Source organism: Anser anser (genome assembly GCF_964211835.1).
Source record: "Anser anser genome assembly, chromosome: 15".
In the NCBI taxonomy this organism is placed as follows: domain Eukaryota; kingdom Metazoa; phylum Chordata; class Aves; order Anseriformes; family Anatidae; genus Anser; species Anser anser.
In genome coordinates, this window is record NC_139736.1 from 5,988,937 (window position 1) to 6,007,080 (window position 18,144).

General features: G+C 43.3%; 2 protein-coding genes across 8 annotated transcripts in view; both read left to right on the plus strand.

Annotated features, from left to right (window-relative positions):
- Window positions 1-3,659: 3,659 nt before the first annotated feature.
- Window positions 3,660-6,752, plus strand: ZFAND2A (zinc finger AN1-type containing 2A; the record flags this gene model as incomplete). 5 transcript variants are annotated; one of them, XR_014572589.1, is made up of 7 exons in its annotated part: window positions 3,660-3,810; window positions 4,336-4,430; window positions 5,069-5,200; window positions 5,400-5,551; window positions 5,945-5,979; window positions 6,082-6,171; window positions 6,599-6,752. XR_014572589.1 is itself a non-coding variant. In XM_083799506.1 (6 exons), exons 1-6 carry the CDS (start codon window positions 3,756-3,758, stop codon window positions 6,606-6,608), a joined length of 534 nt encoding a protein of 177 aa, XP_083655632.1. In that variant the 5' UTR covers window positions 3,660-3,755. The 5 variants fall into 5 exon arrangements, 3 of the variants coding, with proteins under 3 accessions (XP_083655632.1, XP_083655633.1, XP_083655631.1); XR_014572590.1 differs by having other exon boundaries at window positions 3,741-3,873; XM_083799506.1 differs by lacking the exon at window positions 5,945-5,979.
- Window positions 6,753-9,386: 2,634 nt separating this feature from the next.
- Window positions 9,387-18,144, plus strand: part of CHLSN (cholesin) — a 133,328-nt gene continuing 124,570 nt past the window's right edge. Inside the window, exons 1-2 of one of the 3 annotated variants that reach the window (XM_083799504.1) lie at window positions 9,387-9,536; window positions 10,135-10,264. In XM_083799504.1, coding sequence (XP_083655630.1) covers window positions 10,136-10,264 — 129 coding nt within the window. In that variant the 5' untranslated portion in view covers window positions 9,387-9,536; window position 10,135. The other 2 variants (XM_083799502.1, XM_083799503.1) reach the window with 2 other exon arrangements.

The following is an 18,144-nucleotide window of genomic DNA, read 5'->3' on the forward strand; positions in this document are numbered from 1 at the left end:
TTAGAAGAAGTCGCTGAGCTGTCACTCCAAAGCTGATCATGGGCTCGTTTAACTATGTCATCCCATAAGACAGCCCTTTCAATTATGTCAACCTGTCTGCTCTCCCTAGACTCTAATTTTAGAGCAGCAGTAGCTAATATTCTTGGAAAACTGATCCGCCTCCACAGATCTCTCCTCTCTGTCTGCTGCTGTTAACGGAGTATCCTGTGGGGAGATGGGCCTGCTTTACTTCCTCTCCTGTAATAAACCTAATAAAAATAGGTACCATTAGGTTCCTTTGTGTGTGGTCTCTTTAAGACACTTATCTGAGCTATGTAATGGAGATGTCACGTCTCCTCCACAGAGGGATCCGGCAGCACTGCAGGGTCACTGCAATAAAAATAAAATTCAGTTTTAAAAGCCTGGTATGAAATTATGAGCCAAAAACCAGGATGATGGGATGGGAGTTCAGAGACCTGGAAGAGGGAAATGTGAGCTGGAGCCACCTGGATGTTAATGGAGTCACCAGGCTGCTCCCGGCTTGCTCAGGAGGACTGTGGGTGACAAGGTGGCCCTGGGACACCAGGGACAGGGGAATAGTGTGTGTGTGCTGGATGGTGTTGGGAGGAATTTGAGCACACAACGGGGAGAGGAGGTGGGTGGGCTCAGGATGTCTTGGCCATGGGCATCTCGGGCTCATCTTAATGCAGCTTGGTGGGAAGGGGATGTGCCTTGCCCGAGGGATAGGATGGAGCCCACCATGACTCCAGCTCTCCCTCTATGCTGAAGATTATACTATATATATATTATTACTGTTTGCCACATTATACATTACATACATTACATTACACACATTACATTAGCCACATTATAGGGGCTGCCACAAGAGGGGTGAAGGGAAGGTCTTTGAAGACCTCCTGTCTCTCCTCTGGGCGCTGTGGTGGTCCTTCAGCTGGGTTGAGCCTCCCTCAGCTGTTCTTCCTCCACACTTGGCCTTCAGTGGGCCTGTAAGACAGTGCTGGGCAGGTCTGAGGCTGCCAGAGGGTTTTTGCTCTTCTGCAGAGCGTTCCTGGCCTTCTCCAAAATGGAGTCTTGGGGGCCCTGTTTGAAGGAGCTGACATGCACAAAGCTGAAAAGCGTGAGCCCCTTCCAAGGTGTTTTATTCCCCCTTTAGGATGCAGTGTGTGTCTGAAGACAAACCACACACTGAAAAGGAGTAGAAAGGATGGAGGGAAAAAGAGAGAGACCGTGCAGAGCCAAGGAGTGAGGTGACCCCATCCGTCCCACCAAGTGTCATCGCAGCAGTGGTGAAGGCCAGGCCTTCCCTTTGGGGATCAGGCTGTACAAAATCCACATGCCATGGAACAAGACCTCCCCCAGTCGCCAGCAAGTTACACGTAGTGCTCCTTTCACAAATCCATGTTGGCTGCCCATAATCAAATTCTGCTTCTCAAGCAATTTCCCTCGCTAAATCTCCACTAACCACTTCTAACCCAGCTATCGGCCTTGTCGCTGAGCCGGCCAGCCTCTAACCACACGCTGCTCTGCGTGATCCCTTCTTGAGCAGTGCGGCCTTGGGCACATTCCTCCGGTTCTCAGCAGCCTAACCTGTCACGAGCAAACTTCTAAAAATATCACTAAAGACCTCAGCTAATTTCTAATCCTCGTTTCTATTAAGATGGCTGCCTGTGCTGTATGGGTTTCCGGACTCGGGATTTGCAGTCTTCCTTAGGAGTATCTAATCTGTGCATAGCTGTTTCTGTTGTCATCCGTACGGACGACTCCTTCCCCACCATAAGACGTGATTCCTTTGGCAGCGGTTCCCCGGGCTGCAGAGCACCGTGAGCCCACCAGCCAGCATAGATACCTTCCTCTTCCTCCTGCCTAGCTCACCCCACTGCTTTAGGAGATCACTGGGGTCCCAGTCCTCTTGGGCACTGGGCACGTAAGAAAAACCGGACACCAAGCTCAGCAGAGCACGTGATTTTCTTTGCGCTTCCCAAGTTCTGGAGTATTCTATAATAATGTAATGGTGCTGATGTATAATGGTGCTGACGTATAAAAGTATAGAGGAGCAAAAGTCTTGAAGTTCCTTACATGGCTGGACTTCCCATTGTTGTTTGTATTTGGATATTTTTTCAAGTGCTGTTTACCCAGACGGGGTGAGGAGAGAAGAAACTACATAAAGTCAAGGACAACACTGCCGATGGCCAGGGAAACTTTTAAAATGGAAACTTGGAAGATGTGTTTTTATCATGAGATCAACGAGGTAGGACAGCCTTCTGATGGGAATAAGGAGCTAACACTAGGTTTGGTTTCTTCCTGAAGGGAATTACATGAAATATTCGTGTGTTCAAGGGATGCTTGACTTTAACGACTCAAGGCCTCTTCTCCTGTCAGTCCCCCACGTCTGTGCTCCTGTAGCCATACCAGGCGGAGGGACAGGACTCGGCCCCTTGCTCCAGCGTTGCCTTTCACAGCGCTGCCACCTGACCCGCTACCTCGCCACAAACGCCACATGGCACGGTGACATGGAGGACAGGTGAGTGGCACCTGCTGTTCCCAAGCACAAATTGGCCGTTTCAGTCTGTCTCCACACACCTTCCCAGAGCTCCTCGTCCATCTCCCAGCTCCACTCTGCATCCGAGCCGTGTACATGGGACAGCCATGTGTTCTCTGGGGAGAGCAGAGGTGGGACAACGCTCCGTCATTTCCCAATCTGGTCACGAGTGTCGTTAAGTCAATAGGCCTCCCTCCATTGCATGAGGTAAACTTTATTACACACAGCCAACGGGTAGGGGAAAGGTCAGCGTTTCTAAACCACGCCTCAGTCTCCTGCTGCCTGTCGGATCAGCTTTCCTTGAAGCGAGGTGACTGCTTTGGAACAGAGGCCAGCTGAGGGACTTTTCATCAGCTGACTCATGCAAACCCCTGCTGCAGCCGATGCTCGTCCACCCAAACCAGTTAGTGTGTGCTGAAATCCTACAGTAGGGTCCCGAGTATCAGCCTGCTGGGACAAAAAACACTCCTTCCCACCGCCAGCACTAAACCCAACCCCAACCGCAGCCCCAATCTCAACCCTCATCCTTATCCCCCATCCCAATCACAACCCTCATCCCCATCCCTATCCCCAATCTCCATTCCTAATCCCAATCCCTATCCCCAATCTACATTCCTAATCCCCATCCCTATCCCAAATCCCCAATCTCTATTGCCAATCCCCAATCTCTATTGCCAATGCCCATCCCTATCCCCAATCCCCATCCCAACTCTTATTCCTATCCCCATTCCTAATCCCCCTCCCCAATCCCAATCTCTAATCCCCCTCCCTATCCCTAATCCCTATCCCCATCCCCAATCTCAATCCCAACCCTCATCTCTATCCCTATCCCCATCCCTATCCCTAATCTCCATCCCCAATCTCAGTGCCAATCCCAACCCTCATCCCTATCCCCAATCTCCATCCCCAATCTCAATCCCCAATCTCAATCTCAATCCCCAATCTCAGTCCCCAAACCCCAATCTCAGTCCCCAAGCCCCGCCCCGCCCCACCACCCCTCCCCATGACTCAGCACATCCCCACCCCCGCCCTCCGATTGGCCGCCCCCTTAGCGCGCGCAGCAGCGGGCGCCGGCGGCCCGGGGGCCCCATTGGCTCTCCCCGCCGTGACGTCATCGGCGGGGGCCGGGGCGGGCGGGAGCGTGACTCAGCAGCGGGCGGGGGCTGAGTCAGCAGGAAGGCATAAAGGCGGCGGGGCCGGCCCCGGGCGGGCGGGCATGGAGCTGCCGGGGCTGGGGCGGCACTGCGCCGAGCGCGCCTGCAGGAGGCTGGGTGAGAGCCGGGGGGTCCCCCGTCGCCTTCTCGATGAGCTGGGTTCTGTATTGGGGTGCGCTGGTTAGTACCAGACGCTAGGGCTTCTTCCGTAGCACCTCCTAAATAGATCCCGTGGGAGAGTAATAGTGAAGGCTGTAGCATTTCATGCTGGTGTGTTGTTAATAAGCCTACGGAGCTTTTGTGTTTGAGGGAAAATATCTTTTGAGGCAGGGTTTTGGTTTTGTACTTCAACCCCAAGCTTCTGGCTAATGCCTCTTGAAAAGTTTCAGTGTTCTAGGAGCTCCTGAGGTATCGGTGGTTTGTGTTGGTGTAGCACGAGGGGAAAAGAGGAAAACGTTTTCAGTCTTAACTTTTGTCTTTCAGTATTTATGAAAAAATGCATCCTCTTCCTAGAGTTACCTGGGTTGTGACTGCACCAAAATAATGATTTGCTTTAGGATTTATTTGTCTTCAGTAAGTGCACTGTAAAGCTGTTAGCTCTGCTGTATACAAATCTGTTTTCTCTTTTCATTCCTTACCCAGACTTCCTTCCTCTGAAATGTGATGCATGTGGGGAAGTCTTCTGCAAAGACCATATCCGTTATGATGACCACAAGTGTGGCTCTGCCTACAAGAAAGTAAGTTCCTGTACATGAGTCGGTAATTGACACTGCAGAATTGCTAAGTCATGCAGAAAGGCTGCTCTGAAACTTGACCTGTGGTTTCAATAAAAGCAGTTGGGAGAACCACAAGATAAGCTAATAATACAGCTGAAATTCAGCTGCAATGGGACAACATTTCTGAGCTTACTACTGCTGGATTCTAGTTTCTTTCACTTATTCTGTACCTTCCCAAAGAGGGGTGCTTTATACTTTAATGTAGTGTGGCCTAAAACTTTCTGCAGCCCATATTCTTTTGAGCTGCAAGACAGCAAGCATGAAACTACAGGATAAATAAATAGGAAAAATGGGGCTGAATATTAATCTGTAGCTAATACTTGGGCTGTGTAGTGTTCAAGACTACAGTTTCAGGAAGCCTACAATCACATTTAAAGTGAGTTTATTGAATATGTTGGTACAAACTTATTTGGCATAGCACTTTGGGCTTTTTGGATACAAATACACAGTTTCCTTCATGAAGGACATCTTTAAGAGCATTAGTAAATGAGTAGAACATAAAGCACTTGTAAATATACTATCATTACCCATGGCTAAGAAAAGGGGAAGGGCAGAACAGTAACTGGGTCAGACTTCTAATCTGTGTGGTGTGTTCTCAGAATGTGCAGGTTCCGGTGTGTCCACTCTGTAATGCACCTGTCCCAGTACAGAAGGGGGAAATACCAGATGTTGTGGTTGGAGCCCACATGGATAAGGACTGCAAATACAATCCAGCACAGCAAAAGGAGAAGGTGAGAAAACTGCTGTTGAAATCTGTTTGCCTAATGCTTGTGAAGCTTCATTTTCTGACAGCAGAATGTATAGAAGCTTGTTCTGTTTCTTTTTCATTCTGAGAGCACTTGAGCATTCATGCTTCAGCCTGGTCGCTGCTTGGAAGCTGATCTCAGAAAGCAACCAGGTATTGCTAATGTAGTTTCCTGTGTTTTCTAGATCTTCACAAACAAGTGCTTAAAGCCAGGCTGCAAAAGAAAAGAGATGATGAAGGTAGTTTGTGAACAGTGCAATGGTAATTTCTGCATAAAGCATCGGCATCCTCTGGACCATGACTGTAAAGGGAGCAGCCACCCCATCTCCAAGGCTGGGTAAGCTGTAGTTGTGGTACTTTGAGATTAAGCTGAAGCTTCAGGACTTGGTGGGGAGCTCAGGCAGATCAGGAATTCTGTATACTACTGGTCACTTCAATAAAATAGACATAATTTGCTCTCTGAATCTTGGACCTAACTTCTGAAAGCCTGAGCCAAGGGGGAAAAAAAGCTGCTTGTCAAATGCTTTCCTAAAATTCTTCCAAGCTTACTTAATTTGATAGCATGCTCTTTCAAAAAAAAAAGCCCTGAGAACAGGCGCTTGCCAATTCAAGTACCTTTTAAGGTCTTGATCTAAATACTAGAACCCTACTCAGAGCCTTGAATTAACCAAGAATAAACCGTGGCAAGGTATTGATTTTAAACTTAACTTTAATAAAACATCTCTTGCAGGCAGACATACCTTCCTTGCTCTGTGCAGTAGGAATGTAAGACTTGTGTGCCAGATGTGGATAATTAAACTGGATGGAAGAGTGAGACTACTGGAAGCATGCTTAAGTGGTGCTGAGCCTGGTTGTATTTCTTTGTAGGTATGCAGCTCTGATGAGAGCATCTCAAAGTGTCTTCAAGTCAACAGAAGCAATTGCAGTGCCATCTAATGGGAACCGTCAGCACAACAGGTAGAAGCTGTGGAACAAGATGAGATGGTTTAAAATAGTCTTATATCAACACAGCATGGTAGTGCTGCTGTCATACATCTAACTGCTCTAGGCTTTGTAGTTGACCTTTGATCAGTGTTGGGAATATAGCAGAGAGCTTTCTGACAGCACAAGCGAATCTTTATTTCTCCACACAGTGAGGATTAAAATGGCTATGTAGACACAAGCATTAGGGCCTTAAGTTGTTCATTGTACCAGCAGGTTGGTCTCCCACCTGCCTAGGATGAGGCTTTTGGTCAAGTTTTGGAAAACTGGTGCTTCATTCTAATGCTGAGAAAGCATAGCAAATCTGACTGAATGGCCCAAGTCCTTCCTAGCCATGGTTTATTGCCTTGTGACTGCAAGTTGTAGTTGAATGACTCTTACAGTTTACTCTTTTGTCTTTCAGATGCAGATGATAGACGCTCTTCACGCTGGATCAAGCCTCTGCCTACTTCGGAGTTAATCTTGTCTGAAGCTCTTTAAACTTTTTCTATGCAAGTAACTTATTTTTGTGTATAATCTCTTACGGGTTTAATAAACTGTCACCCTTTCTAAGCCAACTTTTTGTTTCTGTATTTAGAATGGGAGCTTTAATACAATCATAGAATCATTAAGGTTGGAAAAGACCTTCAAGATCATCTGGTCCAACCATCACCCTACTATGAAAAACACTTGGAGGAAACTGGGGGGTGGTGGTAGGCAGAAAACTAAAATTAGGGTGAAACACTGCTAGTTTTGCTTAGGTCATGCAAGGCTAAACTGAGTCTGAATATAACATGTTCTTAAACATAAGATGAAAGACTGAAATCCATGTTAATGTCACAGCTCTCAATCCTTTTGGAAATGATCTGGCACAATGCAGCATTGTGCTTGACAATAACATATATCAATGTGAAGTCAGTTTTCTACAGTGTCTCTTGGTTTCTGAATGTTGTTGGAAGTACTGATTTATAAAGCCATACCCTGTCCTTCTAGGCCCTCCCTAAGCAATTCACAGGAGGGATAGTGCTCACAGAGGCGTGCACAGCATAATTCTTCATAATTTATTGCCCCCAAGGTAGAAATCTAGACTTGTATTGGTGTTTTCTTGCAGTTGGGGCAAAAAGGAAAACAGAAGCTATTAACTGTTCCTCGTCCCACATAATAAGGCCAAAATATAGCCTCGTCAAAGGAGCCTAGTCTTGCTCCCTTTCTGAAAGGCTTAAATGAAGACACATTTTCTGTTATGTCTATTGTCTTCATCAGCAGTCTTACCTGAAGGCTCAGCTCTTTGAACTGTGTGAACATCCAGCTGCTTAGTTTGGGACCCAAAGTACCGTAGCTTGAGGAAATAGATATGTGCTGTTAATGAACAATGCTAATTCCCCAGCTGTGATCTAAGTAGACCTCTCATCCAACTAATTGTGAGAAAAATGCCAAAGCTTACTGATGATGTCAGGGGGCCAAGACCTCAATTTCATGTGTCATTGGAACCATTCCTCTGCATGCTGGGGCTGGTGGGCTGGAGTATTGGTTTAGGACTAACTGATGGGTAATTGCAGTCTATTGAATCACCTGCAGTTGAGTTCCCAACCTCATTTTCATGAGGTGGGAGGAACAGCAGTTTACGTAGCTGAGAATGCTGTGTTATTTGACCTGGGAAAAATAATCTTTGATAATAGCGCAAGAGATGTGCGCATGATTGCAGTTAACACATATGGCTTATACAACCTTGGGGGTCTACTGCAGTTGTGCGAAGGTTGTTGTGTGCTTCTCATTTCTATTTGAAGAGACTTAATTCTTAGGGAGCATTCATAATCCAAAAAAATGTGGATTTATGGTCCCTTACAGGAATAACACAAATGACCAATGTATTGACTTGTAGACCCTTTATCAGAAAGGGCAAAGATAAGATAATTTCTAGCAAATGTGGAACAACAAAAAGAAGTGTGCTACTCCCTATTGTCCAATGTGATTTCTTCTCATACATTGACATGTTTTTTGGAGAATGATTAAAGTTATATGGAAGGTCATAGTTGGCCAAACTATGTCTGAAGTTGGCAGGTACAAATTACCCCTGCTAGTTCCATTTAGCCTTGTTTTATGCAATCGTGTGGTCTAAATAGTGATTTGGCAGTATTTGTAATACTGTGTTTAACCACAGGGTGTCACAATAGGATGTGTAATAAAACGATTGTTATTCAAGACACTCTAAGCACAGAAAACATGCTTTTCCCATTCACATTGGAACAAAAGCCTAAATTATGGCTCTAATTTTAGATACCACCACCTAGCGATTATCTTGTGTGCTCTAGTGCCATAACCCACTCCTAACACAGTGCTAGTTATGGGACTTTTATAATCTTTCTGTACAAAATACAACTGGACATGTGTTCCCAGACTCTGCTGTGTGTCCTGGTGTGGGGAAGGGTTTACAGGGGGAGCAGCAGTGGGTCCTGACAGCTGTGCGATGAGTTCCCCACAATGTACTAGTGTACATAGTGTACCATAGCAATGGTTGTGACCTCCCTCAGTCTGGACAGGAGAAAGAAGTATAAAGGTTTACCTCTTCACATGGGTATGTGTAATACTATTGAGTTATTGCTGCCAGCGTCTGCTGGCACCTCAACTACTGGGGTCAAAGCATTCGGAAGCTGAAACCCCTGTGTCAGGCTGTTACTTAAAAATGCTCCAGTGACTCATTTGTTTTCAGTAAATATTCCTGCCCTTAAATCACCGGGGAGATGTTTGTGCACATGGTAAGTATTTATAGCAAATGGAAGCCGGTAGGTTTCCAGGAACCCATGTGCTGGGCGATGTTTCTCACCCACCCACACCTCAGCGGCTGCCTGTGCCCTGCCCTCAGAGCCCCACAGGGCTGCTCCAGACGCGGAGTGGTTATGGTCTGCTGACTGAAGCAGGCAACACCGCTCCCTGGGGAGCCGAAAGCCCCTGTGCTAGCCCATGAGGGGGGTGGCAGCGCGGGGTTGTGTGGGGGACGCCGGGGGTGGCCGCCCACCGGGGCCAGGCTTGGGCAGGGCCGGGGTGGGGGGGCCGCGCGGGGCCCGCAGGCCTCGGTGGGCCCCGTAGGCCTCGGGTGGGCCCCGGGCCCGGCGGCCGTCGCCCTGGCAACGGTCACCCCGGCAACGGTGGGCGGGGCTAGCGCTGAGGCCACGCCTCCCTCCCGCATCGGGACCGCCCTCCCCGGGGGGCCACCTCGGCGCGCGGAGCTGACGTCACACCAAAAAAGCCGGCCGGGCCCGGCCTCAGCACGCTCCCTCCGAGCGGGCGTGCAACACCGCACCTCGCCTTCCTATTGGACAGTTACCGGATTGGCAGCTCCGAGCGCCAACCGAGAGCGCCCGGTCCGTTTGCTGCAGCCAATGGCAGGGAGGGGGTGGGCTGTGGCGGGGAGCGTGGGTGAGAGGTGCGTGAGGGGGCCGCGTGCACCCGCTCCTCGCGTGGCCGCTGAGGGGCGGCCGGGCCGGGGCGGGCTGAGGGGGATCCGCGGGGATCTTTTGGGATCTTTTAGGATCCGTGGGCCTCTCCGCGCCCTCGTGCCGGTGTAAAAGGCAGGGTAACGGCCGCCGGCAGGCAGAGCGGGAGTCGCGTGGCCGTGCCGGCTTCGGGAGCGGGCGGCACCGAGGCTGTGGGGTCCCGGTGGGGAGCAACCGGAGCGTGATCCTGAGGGAAGAGGGGAAATTCATCCGAGCTGGTCCAGGTTCGGCGCTAACGGGTGTTGGTGTGGTTAGGCAGTCAGATGCGACTCTCGAGATGCTGGGGTTATAGGGTAGCCTGTCAGTATATGCTTCTCTGGCATGTATAATAAATTAAAATTATTTAAAATAAATAAAAGGATCCTAATTGAACTTTTGTAGTGGCATCTAAAATAAATAAATAAATAAATAAATAGGGTTCTAGTTGCACTTTGGCAGCTTATAATTGCATAACATTCTGTTCCAGAATGGCAAAAAAGAATACACAAAGCAAAGAAATGAAGGAGGAAAAAAGGAAAAAGCTAAAGCAGCGCGTGGCCCCAAAGGGAGAGCTGGAATCAGAAAGTGAGCCAAAGAAAATGAAACAGAGCCTGCAGGTAGGTTATCCCAGCTTTGACTGCTTAATTCAACAAAACAGTTACCTGTGGTATTACCTGTGGTGTTCAGCACCGAACCTGAACGTACCACGAGATTCAGTGCAGTGATTCCTCAGATATGATCTACCTAGAGTGAAAATGGAAAGATAAACTCAGCCAAAATCATGAGGTGTGTCTGATTTCTGAATGTGGTTGTAGCATTCAGAGTACACGGTCTCTGTTCTGAATGCTTCTGTGAAAGGCAGAGGCTGGGTGAGAGCATGTGAGCGAAAGGGAAACGAAATGCCTTTAAGCAACTGTCATATGGCAGGATAGGCGTAGCTTAAGTCTTCATGTGATTCTGAGGGGTTGGAAGCACATGAAAGATTTCTTCATGGAAATCCCGTTGATTTTTGGTCAGAATGTCAAGTGGCCAGAAGGTGTCAGCAGTCTCTGTATTAAGGAATATTTGATAAATTAATAAGAATGAAATTAGTAATATTGAGATATCGCTTAAGTGGAAATTTAAAGGTCTAAGTCTTTTTTTCCCTGAAGGAAACAATACAAAAGCAGGGCAACTTAACTGTGGTCTTCTGAGTAAGTTAATGCAAAACATGAATCAAAGAATCAAGTGGTTCGATAATACAGAGAACTGGAGAATGAAAGGCAAAATTCATTTCCTTAGGAATTGTAAGAGTGACTTTAAGCCATGGTCTTAAAAGCATTCCTTGTTTACTGACCTAGCATAAGATAAATGTAAAAGGTATGTATTGCTCTCATTTATCGTGAGATGTATAGTTCGGTGAAGATAGTAACTAAAAAGTAGTAGTTCTTATTTTACTGTTACACTTTATTGAAGCTTATTGGCAAGAATACTTGATTTTTTTCTGAGAGCTTTTGCATTCATGTAAAAGTGTCTCTAGCTGTTACATTTAGAGTTTGTGAGACAATATAACAAAAGCAGATCTATTGGCAGTGGCTATTTGGAGACTCTAAATTCTTGCTGTTTATATCTCGGCAGAAATATGCTTAAGTAAAGTCAGGGAAGAGTACATCTCTGTCTATATCAAAGCAAAAATGGAAAATCTTGTATTTATGGCTTAGTGAGAGGGAACACTTATTTCCTTTGTTGGTTCTATGTTATGGACTTAGATCCACAGAAATGTAATTCAATTTGTGTGGAAGTAATTTTCCAGGATAAAACGGTGTGAAATTGAAATGTCAAAATTAAAATTTTACTGCCTGTGACGTTCTGAGGCGTTTTATATACAAGTGGAAAAAATCCCAAGAGGACTTCAAACCCCTGGCAAGCAGGGCCTTTTTGGACTATCCGATTAATATCAACTGATAAGATCTTAGAACCCCCAAATTGGTTCTCTTTCATCACTAAGACTGTAGGACTGTGAAAGGAAAAGCAAATATTAAGTGGAAAGTAGGCTCCTTAATACTACTAGGGAACACCGCTAGGCACAACAGCTCTTACAACTATAAATGTTGGTGTCAGTGGGTGGCTTAAACATGTATCTGGTGTTAGTTTTAGGGAATACCATATAAGGTCTATGAGAAGCCATTTTTTGGCATCAGCTTTATAAACTGTGACTGTTGATAGTAGGAAAGTATAAGTTAGTAGACCACGTTTTTTGTTTGAAATGGCTGTTGGGGATGAAAAATGTTAAGCAGATTTTAAGCTATTTTACTTCAGGAATAGTTAACGAATGTCAGCTGTGTACTGGTTTATGATTATTACTCAGCATGCGTACCCTCAGCTTTGTGTGAAATACTCAGTTAAGTCCCAGTGGCATTGGGTTTTAAAATGCTTTCGATGATAGGACAGTGTGGAAAATGTAGTAGAAAAAAAAGGTAAAATTCCTTTACATGTACGGGAAGACCAGAAGGAACTCTGAAGCCGCAGAGAATAGCACTCAGTTGGCTTGGATGGAACAAAGATTCAGGCAACTGCTGAGAGTGCTTGTTCTGCAATCTAATTTTCTTTATATTTTTGTTACTTTAAGCTGAAATTTTGATAGATCTACAGAAATTCCTGAAGGATGACAACTGGTTTCTGATAAGCGGTGACTGACTTTTAATGTGCTGATTTAAAGCCAATTTTTTGGCCTTAAGGCACGAATGGGTAGGTTCCAGTTTCTGTGAAAGTCTCATATGTGATGGAAATAAGTCAAAAGATAGCAGCATAGCACGCTGCTTTTGGTGGCGGAGAGTTTTCAGTGGTTCATTAAATCACTTTACTTCCCTGTGGTTTACTTTCTTCCTATTTTACTGCAGCACTTTTAGTCTCCAAAGTGGAAAACGTAAATCTCTAATTGATTTTGTTAGAGCTGCAGGCAGGCACGTTGAAGTGTGTCTTAAGTGACTGAATTTAGTATACATTGATCATTCTTTTATGGAATTTATTTCAAAAATTCTCACCAGCCTAAGATTAAAGCGTTTTTCCTTGGAACAACTTGACCTTTCTGAGTAATCTTGATGTTTTATTGATTTTCATCTACTCGATTTCTATTGTTTACATTAAATAACAAAGAGCAATTCAAGTCCAATAAAAATGTTTTCATGAATGATCTTAGAAGCACACAGCTCTAGTAAAGCCGAACGATACAGGTTTTTAAACTTGTATTGTGTTTTTATCTGACAGATTTCCCTAATGTTACTGTTTGATTTAGCTACTTGTCAATAAAACCCATGTTTTTAACATTGCTTTTTAAAATGCCTGGACATTAGTTTTGCTAGTTTTTTAATGATTTTGTAGTTTACTAACGTACTCACATGTTAAACCTTACTACAGTTGGAGATTATTCTTTTGAATTGTCGCATACGATAGGCATTAAAATAAAAGATTTAAAATGTGCTGTCTAGACTGGTGGTCTGAAGTTAAATACTGGCTTTTTAAGTAGGAACTTTCTGATGGACCTTGTCTGTGACAAATTAATTTTGTTTCAGTTCTCTGAAAAGAATATTTACAATATTGTTAACTGTCATGTTGAAATAACAAAAGCATTAGAAGTGCTTGTTTGCAATTACTCATGTCTTGCTTCTGTTTATGGATTTCTTCACCCTTCAAAGTTTCAGCTGCCTTAGTGCCACAAAAGCTTATCGAAACAGTGTACCGACACTTACAACATTGTCAGCAAGGAACAACATGTTGTGGTTGCTTTGTTCACAAAGGCTATTTGAGTTCTACTGAGAATGACCTTACTGTACCAAAGGATCTTTTAACCTCATAATTTAACAGTAGATCTTGTTTCTCCAGTGTTTTCAGAGCTGCAGTCTTTCCGCAGAACAGTAAAATTCTTCCAGAGTTGATCATCTATTAAGCAGGAGAGACTCGAAATTGCTAATCCATAGAAAACAATATTCATTTCCTCTTCCTTCCCAATTTAGTCTAGCCAGCATTGTAACTTCAAGGAAAATTGAGTAAGAGCCAGTCAGTCTTTATAAATCAAATCCCGTTGTTCGTGGTTGACGGGTATTTTAGGTAATGCTCCTAGAGTATGAGCCCTTGCCTGTTTCTTGTTATCGTCAGCATTGCAAATGGTTGGAGGAGGAGGAATCAACATTTTCCCCAGATAAAGGCAAAATCAGTGGGAAAGGAATTTAATTTTTGAGATTCCATACAGATAGTACAAACAATGGCAAATAAACAAGTAGCTCATAGTGTTTCTTTAATCAGAGGGCTAGTGTGCAGGTGCCCAAACAGTAAGCTGTGTTTACTAAATGGGAAATGGCAAAATTACTAGGGAAAGTGTTTCTCTGTTCAGCCTTTTGGTTATTATTATATAGAAAAATAAGGAGTTATTAAACTAGTACTAGAGCAAAGCAAGCCACAAAGAATGATTCTTTAAAATTGTTTTGCTTGTAGTAGTGGAAAGCCCCATAAAAATCATGCTGTTTATGCCATGGAGATAAAATATTTTGTCATGAGCTTGGTGAAATAGTTGAGTGCTACTTTGGTACGATCTCTAATGCCGCTTGTAATCAGGTAACTGGGATAGTAATTTGAATGTTTAATGAATGCAAACCAAGCATTCATGGTACAAAACCTATCACACAGATACTGGAAGGCTATAACTGGGAAATATATTTATTTCTTTGACAACCCACTAATTGATACTGAAGTCTGTTTTCGAAGTAATGGGTTGTGGATGATTTGCAAACAAACTCTGTAAGTCCTATCTTTTTACATTTATTTTAATAGGAAACTGATCGTGTAACCATCAAAATAACATGTCTTGTATTTTCCATCCTAAACGATGTTGGGAAGCTAACACTTAGCATGATGTTACAGGATGTTCTTCTGGTTAGCTGGCTACTGGTATTTGCTGTATCTTCATTTCTATACATTAAAATTTCTTTTTGGAAACTGTTTGCGTTGTGAATTGATTATCAGCTCTTTCTGCATTTGTATAGTTTTGCTTTACTAAGTTAACCCTGTTTTGCATGCTTTAGCATTACCCATGTATTTATTTTTGTTTAAGAAATATGTATAAAACCATCATATATTGAAAAAGGAAAATAATTTACTAAAAGCTTCCATTTTGTTTAGCGTAACCTCCTAGAATAAGAATCTTGTCTTGTACTGTTTTTGACTGTTTTGCTTGCATCTCTAACATGCAAATAGAGTTTTATCCACATTATGAAGAGAAGATGACACAATCGTTCATCCTTGCCCTATCTTTCATCTGCCCCCCTCCCCCTTTGGTCTCAGGATACATCAGCAGTTAGCATTTTGCTGGAACTGATACCTCTGGTAAATTAATGTCTCTTCTTTCTCAGAATGGTGAAGTTAAATGTCAGTATGGATATTAGATCACTTCTGTTAGTCTGCTGGGTTTGGTCGGTCTGTAATTGAAATGTTGGGCCTATTTCTCTTCTTTGGGCTACTTGCAGTTGATTTTTCTATTCTTATTTTTTTTTTCTTCCTCAAAGAGCTTAGTTTGCTGGCCCATTGGCTTCTGATTGCCTCTCTGCGGGATGGCCTCTTGATAGCTGAGAAAATTACGAAGCCATAAACCCACTTGGCATTTATGACTTGCTGTGTGGGATCCTGCTTGGTTTGTCCGCTTTCTTAATATCTATGCAGTATTTTTCAAATTAGGAAAAAGAGAATAAGAAAACAAACTTTGAGCGCAGCTGCTTATGGGACTGAAAGGTTTGTTTCCTGCTAACACTTCTTACTCAGAATATTGATAGAGTTGCTGCAAATTATTTTATTGAATTAATGATGCATTTATTTATTTATTTTAAGAGGTAAAATTCATTGTGACACTATATAATGTTTATAGAGAATACCGGGCCTTTTGTAAACAGACATGTCTAAGAAGGTACAAAATAGTGTCTGAAATACGGATATGCATAGATTAGGCTGAATAATTTTACATTCCTTTGAAAATTATTTTTGTAATGGTAGGAATAAATTTCCCAGGAAGGAGCATTCACAGCTGGGAAAACAGTTGCTACTTTGAAGATGGTTTTCCCAGGCGAAAGGCTCACATCCCCGACTGTGTTTGGTATAAACAATACGTGGTGTATTTCTTACTTTTGTTTAAAGGGATTGTGCATTTTTCATTACATATTAAACAGCAAAAGTTTCATGCTAATTCTGGGTATTTGCCTTAATCTATCAACACTCAAATTAATTCCTTACTTTTACTCGTAAAGCCGGGATATTAAAGTGATGGGGAGTTCGGTGGTGAAAGACAACTGTCCCTTCTTTGCTGTTAAGAGGGGAAATTCTTCTCTCCTTGGAGCACATAACCAATGTTTCCTTTCATCTCCCATTCTTTACTTAGTGGTGAGAACTTCCCTTTACTGTTCTTGTTAGATTTCCAATACAAATTCTTGCTTTCATGACTTAGCTGCACATATTTTCATAAAATTGAGACTCAGCACAGGATTCGTGCTTGTGGGCTAAAGTTGTTGAGGAATGGTCTTCAAGCAGTTGCTGAAGTGAGGAGCCAGGGCTAGGTCTGCTGGAGTGCGTGTCACCCAGCTCCTGTCAAGTGAGGACACTGCTTTCTTGCCATTGTTAGCTCTTTTTTTTTTTTCTGGTTTTACATTAATAAGTTCTGGCTCATCATAGAAAGAGGCATCATAAATTACTAGAAAGGCCCAAATTGCTTAATACAGAAAACTTGGCACAAACCCCTCAAAAATAAGTAGACGCTGAGTTAAAAGAATGTGTCCAATTACATGTTTGAATTCTCAAAACACGTTCTACTTGGCAAGAAATTATGGTGTAAGCTTGAAAGGATAAACGTTTGCTATGTTCTGATGTATGGTAAAGACCAGAGCAGTGGGCATTCAAAGACAGTTGTTCTTGACGAGGCTTGAGACTTGGAGCTTGTACAGTAAGTATAACTTAGTGCAAACCTGAATCTTGTGGTTTGCTCCTTCCTGTTTATTGCTCTTGGTACAATTTTGTTAATGTTAATCTGTTTAAACAAAAAAACACACAGAGATTTGGATATTTAAAGCGTGGTAATTCTAAAAAGCAGCAGCTTTCCCAGTCCTTGACAGAATGCTGCTGCTTTTTTAAACAAAATGGGAAGCTTCTATAAGGCTTTAAAAAAAATGTATTAGTGTGTTTATGGAATATATTTAAAAATAAAAAGCCACTCATTTTGAGCAGATTGGGGTGGTGTAGGCTACTTCCTTGGTATGAATGACGAACTAGAATTACTTCACCAGGATTTTCCCCCTCTGAAATACCTCTTGTGTTTAGAGGCAATATTGTAAGCTACAAGAAAGATTAGTGTATATTTATATATGTTAATTAATAAATCGCAGAATAGATGGAACGGCTCTTGTGTGTTAGATCAAAGCCAAGAAGATTAATAAATACTTGTAAAATGCTTGTCTGTTACATCCAACAGGTAATTAGAAGAGAAAATTAATCTTATGACTTGTAGAAGCTGCCTGAAGTAATGAGGGTACGAGCATGAAGATACTTGACAGAGGAACCTCTTGCTTAAAGAACCAGACCCTGTCTTTGAATGCGTTTACCTATTTCTAATTGAATCCCAGTAGAGTTCTGTAGGACATCAAGCAGAAGATCATCATACAATGTTTTATTAAATTTTCAGCATTATCTTAATAATTTGCATCTGTACGGCAGGCTTTTGCAAACAGTATATGTACACAAGGGACGACAAAGCTCTGCTCCTAGAATCGTACTGTTTGAAACACGTCAAAACTGTTTGGAGAATGTACCCAATGCTTAAAGCTGCATCACTTAAAAGGGAACACAGAGGTTATGTAAAAGAGGAAAAGAAATCTCAAGTATGCGGGGAAGATGCATGTTTTTATTAACTGTCACTCTATTCTACCTTTACATTTTTACATAGTAGGTAATAAATGGGAGTAATTTGTGTTTTATATTCTAAAGGCTTTATTAAAATAAACTTGTGTTCTTTTTTTCACAGTTCAAGTTTATCACTCTTCATTTAAAACATGCTGCTGCCTTTACAAAGATTTGCATGGATTAAGTCACAGTCCAGTTTGCATTTACAGTAAGAGTGGCCAGCTGTCCTGAACCTGTAGGTAATACAATGAAGCCACCTGGCCATGGGCCCAAAGGTCTTACTCTGTGGCAGTGAGAGTCAAGAAGAGCAGGAATCTTGCAGAGGACGGGATTTCCCCAGGTCCTCACGCAGCCCTTGTTATGGGCTGAGCACACGGTTAGGTTCTTTGTGATTTGATGTGAGCTTTAGCAGTTCCTCGGCTGGCAAACTTGTGCTTCTGACCCATGGTGTATCATCAGCCACTTTTACAGTAGAATAAGAAAAGAACACGTCACATGTCTTAGTATTGTAAGAGTATTAAGCTTTTAGTAATATCAAAAGTAATCCTTCTGAATTCATGTACTTGAAAGCCAACAGAGCTCCTGA